General features: G+C 32.7%; 1 protein-coding gene across 1 annotated transcript in view; it reads right to left on the bottom strand.

Annotated features, from left to right (window-relative positions):
- The window catches only part of LOC106467616 (atrial natriuretic peptide receptor 1-like), a gene marked incomplete at its 5' end in the record, with an annotated part of 119,125 nt that overhangs the window by 45,371 nt on the left and 67,754 nt on the right, over positions 1–6,000 (bottom strand). The window contains 3 exons of the mRNA XM_013927977.2: positions 382–547; positions 4,391–4,462; positions 5,461–5,565. Coding sequence (XP_013783431.2) covers positions 382–547; positions 4,391–4,462; positions 5,461–5,565 — 343 coding nt within the window. The remainder of the gene's footprint in view (positions 1–381; positions 548–4,390; positions 4,463–5,460; positions 5,566–6,000) is intronic.

The following is a 6,000-nucleotide window of genomic DNA, read 5'->3' as shown; positions in this document are numbered from 1 at the left end:
GACGCATAAATAATTTTTAATCCCTCCCCCCACAAAAGAAAATTGTTTAAAATGTTTTTTTCTGAAAGTTTCACGCATAACAAAACAAAATATTCAAGTTAAATTGTTTTGTCATAATAAAAACAGATCAAAAATACCTCAGATTTTAAAACGTTCATCTCTTTGTTGAAGTACGAAACTAAATCAAAATATACAAGTGATAAAGAAAATAGTTTACGAAATTCAAAAACATTTGTAAGAACAAAATATATATGTTTTGTATTTGTTTTCAAAACTAAACGATAAAGTAAAATATGAACTGAATTTCATGGTATGATTTTTAAAACTTTTTTTAGCGCATTTTTCTAAAGAATTATCCTTAAATGAACAAGCTCGTCTTACTTCTCCAATAGGCGTATGTCTCTTTATTGTCATTCTCCTCTGGTGTTCTAAGAGCGTGAAGACCAATATCTGTGATCTTTAATACAAATCTACTGTCTACCACACAGTTCGACGACTTCAGGTTGCCATGGGAACGAACATCACTGTTGTGAAGATATGCCATTCCCTGTATAGATTATAAATCAAGATTGTTGTTGTTACGTGGTTATATTTTATTCCCTGTATATATTATAAATCAAGATTGTTGTTGTTACGTGGTTATATTCTATTCCCTGTATAGATTATAAATCAAGATTGTTGTTGTTACGTGGTTATATTCTATTCCCTGTTTAGATTATAAATCAAGATTGTTGTTGTTACGTGGTTATATTCTATTCCCTGTTTAGATTATAAATCAAGATTGTTGTTGTTACGTGGTTATATTCTATTCCCTGTTTAGATTATAAATCAAGATTGTCGTTGTTACGTGGTCATATTCTATTCCCTGTATAGATTATAAATCAAGATTGCTGTTGTTACGTGGTTATATTCTTATGCCTTACAGGAATGTTTTAGATGTTTATTCTATTTTAATTTCTCTTATTATTTCTGCATCTTTAGGTAAGCCTAATATAAATTTCCTTACTTTTGTACTTATTCGTTCTCTACATTAAATCTCGAACAACAAAATAAACATGTTATTATAAAGAATTAATTTCCTACGTAAACAATATATTTGTACGTGAATAAACTTCAAAATATTAATCACTGACTGATCTTCATTCCTGTTTGAAATATTTTAAAATTTAAAATACTTTTCTGTTAAAACAGAAATAAAGAGGCTTCACCGGTTCCTGGTCTGATATTTATTACGTTAGGGGAAAAAAAATATGTATTTTTTTATAATGTTGTTTCTCATATTCTTTCGTATTTTCTATAATGTATCGTGAGATTTGTTCTATAGCAAATTTTGTTTGTTTTAAGATAAAAAAAACGAATTTGTAGATTTATAAATCCAGGTGCTTGAGTAGCTATTAACTTCTTGTCGATGATTAAGGAACAAACGTTTTCTATAAGAACGCACTACAATTAAAACTAACTTCAAATCATAGCAAGCTGTTTACTTAGATCAAACTAAAGATCAACCCGGTAACTGATACAGTTAATTATATACACTTTTATTACGTTCTGACTTCCAAAGATTGGAATTCATTGTTTCATCACTAGGGTAGCACCTTCGTTGATAACGATATTTTCGGCCGTAAACCCAATAATATCTCACGATATTAGGGTATATTAGGATATTTAGGTCATCCCTAAGTCCATATTTTTATATTCTAACATAACAATGCAAAACAATCTCTATAATAAAAGTATAAGAACAAAATTTAAAAAAAATCTGGATATATTAAACGTTCTATCCAAAAGTGTTATGAACAAAATTTGAAAAATAATAAAACTGGATATATTAAACGTTCTATCCAAAAGTGTTACTTAAAGTAATGTTAAAAAGAATAAAAGGTAGAGTGTAATTCATATACTTCACTTACGGAACACACAAATACTAAGAAATAATAACTTTTCAAACACGGAGTTTTGAAACTTCTTTCTTAAAACATTGGTATGATATCTCTCACGTGCTAGTTGGACATAAAAAACAAACTACAATAAAGTGAAAAACTGTCAAAGCTATGCTAGATCGTCCATTTTGTTTTCTAAGTAAATCGATAATATCTTCTTAAGTAAAGTTCATTCATACATTTTCGTTACATCTGTTAAGTCAGCAAAATTCACAGGAACAGCACCAAACTTAAGTCTTTTTTTTATCTGGTAGAAGGTTTTTATGAGACTCAGAATGCTATACAGTGCAAATTTATTGTGTACATTAAATGCATTTCTTCTAACTTTCAAGTCTAACAAATGAGTTTGTTTATACTTTTCCACAGACCCGTAGTCACAGAAGAAAAAAAAAGCTGTCGTTCCACCCTTTAAAGCCATAGGTGAGTTATAATTGTAACTGTCAGATTCTACTAATTATTCAGAAAAGAGTAGCCAAGAGTTGGGAGTGGGTGATGAAGACGAGTTGTCCTCTGTTTCTAATCTATCAGTTCAAAATTACAGAAAACAAAGACATACTACAGTGAATTTTAACTACAAAGCAAACCCTTCTTAAAGTAAACAAAATCAGTTCTTGTAAGATAAAACAAGTTTTTATTCACGCGAGAAATTTAGACATTTTCGGTTCAGTTCTTCATGAAAGTTTATATATGCTAACTGGAATACCTTTTCAACGAGGGGGGGGGGATATGTGCCCCAGAGGAGTGATATAGGAGGTCAGAGTCGAATGCAGACCCTTATGTCACTCTCTGGAGGATCCTTTTATGATACATACTAGGCTTGATAGCAATCGATTTATCGGTTCGCCCGCCGTAAACAGATACACACACATACAATTTTTTATCATATAATGGTCTAGATAAACAGGAGGTAAGCCTAGTTCGGTTACGTACTTATCTTACAATTTTTATAAGTTCTTTAAATATACACATATATATACATACATAGAGTTTGTTTGTTTTTGTAATTAAGCACAAAGCTACACAATGGGCTATCTGTGCTCTGCTCACCACGGGTATCGAAACCCGAATTCTAGCGTTGTAAGTCCGCAGACATACCGATGTGGCACTGGGGGCTATATACATAGAGAGAGAGAATATGAAATGAAGGGTTGTGAAAAACAAAACAATTCGACGAGCTAGACAAAACTGTTTCTATACAAATACATCCTTTACATAACCTGCTATTTAACCAGAACACAATTTAACGTTCGTACAGCAATTTTTTGGTTTACTTGATAAGAAAGGTAACCAATAATTAGACTAATATTTTGAGAAAGTTATGCGTACCGTGTATTCACTCTTCTTTCAAGTGCTCCATATTTCAAACACAGCAGTAGCGGTGTTTCACAACTACAATTCTGTATACGAATTAAATGAGTTTCAAACATCTTGAAGTTAATCACAAAATTGTTCACTCGCTTGTTATCTTTATCATAACACAAAATGATGTTTCTTTTCTTCAATAAGACATTCAACGTTTCGCTTTACAGTTTCTTTTATTAGCGTTCCACTAAAACACAAGAATTGAAGCTTTGTACTCTCAGTTACTGAAGGGTTGTAAAGCGAAACGTTGAGTATCCTTTTGAATAAAAGAAAATAATTTTGGTGTCATAATCGCTTATTTCTAGAATTAATGTGTTTTTGTACTCCAATATGAGTTACAAAAATTAAATGAGTCTTTAAAATATTTAAGAGAAGCTGAAACTAAGCATAGCCTACTAGCACAGAGAGAGTCTTTTGGTGTTTCAAGTATTCCCGAGTTGGGAAGTCTACCTTTACGGTGTCTTGAAGTATTCTGGTGTTTCAAGTATTCGCGAGTTGGGAAGCCTACCTTTACGGTGTCTTGAAGTATTCTGGTGTTTCAAGTATTCACGAGTTGGGAAGCCTACCTTTACGGTGTCTTGAAGTATTCTGGTGTTTGAAGTATTCACGAGTTGGGAAGCCTACCTTTACGGTGTCTTGAAGTATTCTGGTGTTTCAAATATTCACGAGTTGGGAAGCCTACCTTTACGGTGTCTTGAAGTATTCTGGTGTTTCAAGTATTCACGAGTTGGGAAACCTACCTTTACGGTGTCTTGAAGTATTCTGGTGTTTGAAGTATTCACGAGTTGGGAAGCCTACCTTTACGGTGTCTTGAAGTATTCTGGTGTTTCAAATATTCACGAGTTGGGAATCCTACCTTTACGATGTGTTGAAGTATTCTGGTGTTTCAAGTAGTCACTAGTTGGGAAGCCTACCTTTACGGTGTCTTGAGGTATTCTGGTGTTTCAAGTATTCACGAGTTAGGAAGCCTACCTTTGAGGTGTCTTGAAGTATTCTGGTGTTTCAAGTATTCGCGAGTTGGGAAGCCTACCTTTACGATGTGTTGAAGTATTCTGGGGTTTTAAGTATTCACTAGTTGGGAAGCCTACCTTTACGGTGTCTTGAAGTAAAGAACAGCGGAACATCCAGTCAAGCTTTATCTCTTCATTTTCTAAGATGTCCTGCGAATATCAATTTTTATATAAAATCAAGTAAAACCGAACAGCTCCTGGTCAAAAGAACAACGAAAGAGTGAGAGAAAACTGTTAACTTTGTTTCACATTCAATGAATTGATCCGAACAGGTTCTGTTGTTGCGTTCCTTGAGAATAAACTACATAAACAGAGTTGCAACTCACAACTGAACACTAGGTCGTAAAGTAACCCGAATCAAGTAGAGACATAAACACATAACGTTAAGTCTGTATAATTAGATTTTGTTATCATCTCTTAGACCCTAATATGTAAATTGCTGATAGCATCCAACCAGATTTCAAAAATTCTAGTTTGGAAAGGCTGATAATAAACATAGTAGTTAAGATAAAATTCTTATTGGACATATGTGTGTAAAGTCATAAATAAATACAATTAAAAACGATAACTCATAAATAGATACAGTTCAAAAACGTTGTTGTTTTTAACTGTATTTATTTATGACAGTTAAGAGCTTCATCACGGTTAAATATGTAAAAAAAATGGTTTCCCATAAACTCAATTACATCGATATTTTTTACAGTAGAAAATAAAAGTATTCTAAATCGCTTTTGGTTGATTAGTGGAAGTTTTAAAATTCTTGATGAACGGATATCATAACCTAAAAACCCGCTGTTTGACTTAAGTCATAACACATTGCTCACGACATAATTACAATTACTGACATAGAAACGTACAAAACGTTTCTACTAAATGCACATATTTTCCTCTTACCGCTTTCGAATCGGTTAAACCAACATTTTCAAGCCTCGTCCATTTTTCGTAGCGCCATTACAAAAAAATTAGTTTTATGAACGACGGAGAGTTAGATTTGTGAAACGTCATTGAACGTTTCATTACGCATTTAGAAAAATACGGTTTTAATTACTCATCAGTACTAAACTGAACATTACAACCGTCTAGGCCTCGTATTCGAATATTGTATATCAGGATACTAAAGTAAGATCAGAATTTAAGATACTACTAACCTGTAGACTTCCTTTGGGGCAATATTCGGTGACAAGGCAACAATATGGAGGATCTACGCATGCTCCGATGAATCGAACAATGTGATCGTTTTGCAAATCTTTCATCTGTGTAAGTTGAATAAGTTATTTCATCAGACAATTTAAAGCACACACATTTACTTATATCTTTTAAGCTTGATTAATTGATTGCCGAGACAAATAAGTTAACTCGTTATCCTACTCAATATGCGTAAGCCCTCTATGGGTGAGATTTGGAAATATATTTAATTTTGATAAAAGTAAGACTATAGTTTCGCTATACCAGTCATTTCATAAATGAAAGCAATAATAATTTTAAACTCTAAGTTACTTTAAAGTTCCAAAAAAAATGTACACCACACACTACACAAACTAGAAACAAATAGCAATAAAATTTGTAATAAAAAGTATTTGATACGATGAACGGAACTGTATATTTGTTTGTTAACCTGAACTATACCCTATGCACCGAACGACCTAAACATCTCAGAGACTCCCATGGCTCAGGTACAGTCCGTACCT

Source organism: Limulus polyphemus, unplaced genomic scaffold, assembly GCF_000517525.1.
Source record: "Limulus polyphemus unplaced genomic scaffold, Limulus_polyphemus-2.1.2 Scaffold2678, whole genome shotgun sequence".
In the NCBI taxonomy this organism is placed as follows: Eukaryota; Metazoa; Arthropoda; class Merostomata; order Xiphosura; family Limulidae; genus Limulus; species Limulus polyphemus.
This window is presented reverse-complemented; position numbering and strand designations above follow the sequence as displayed.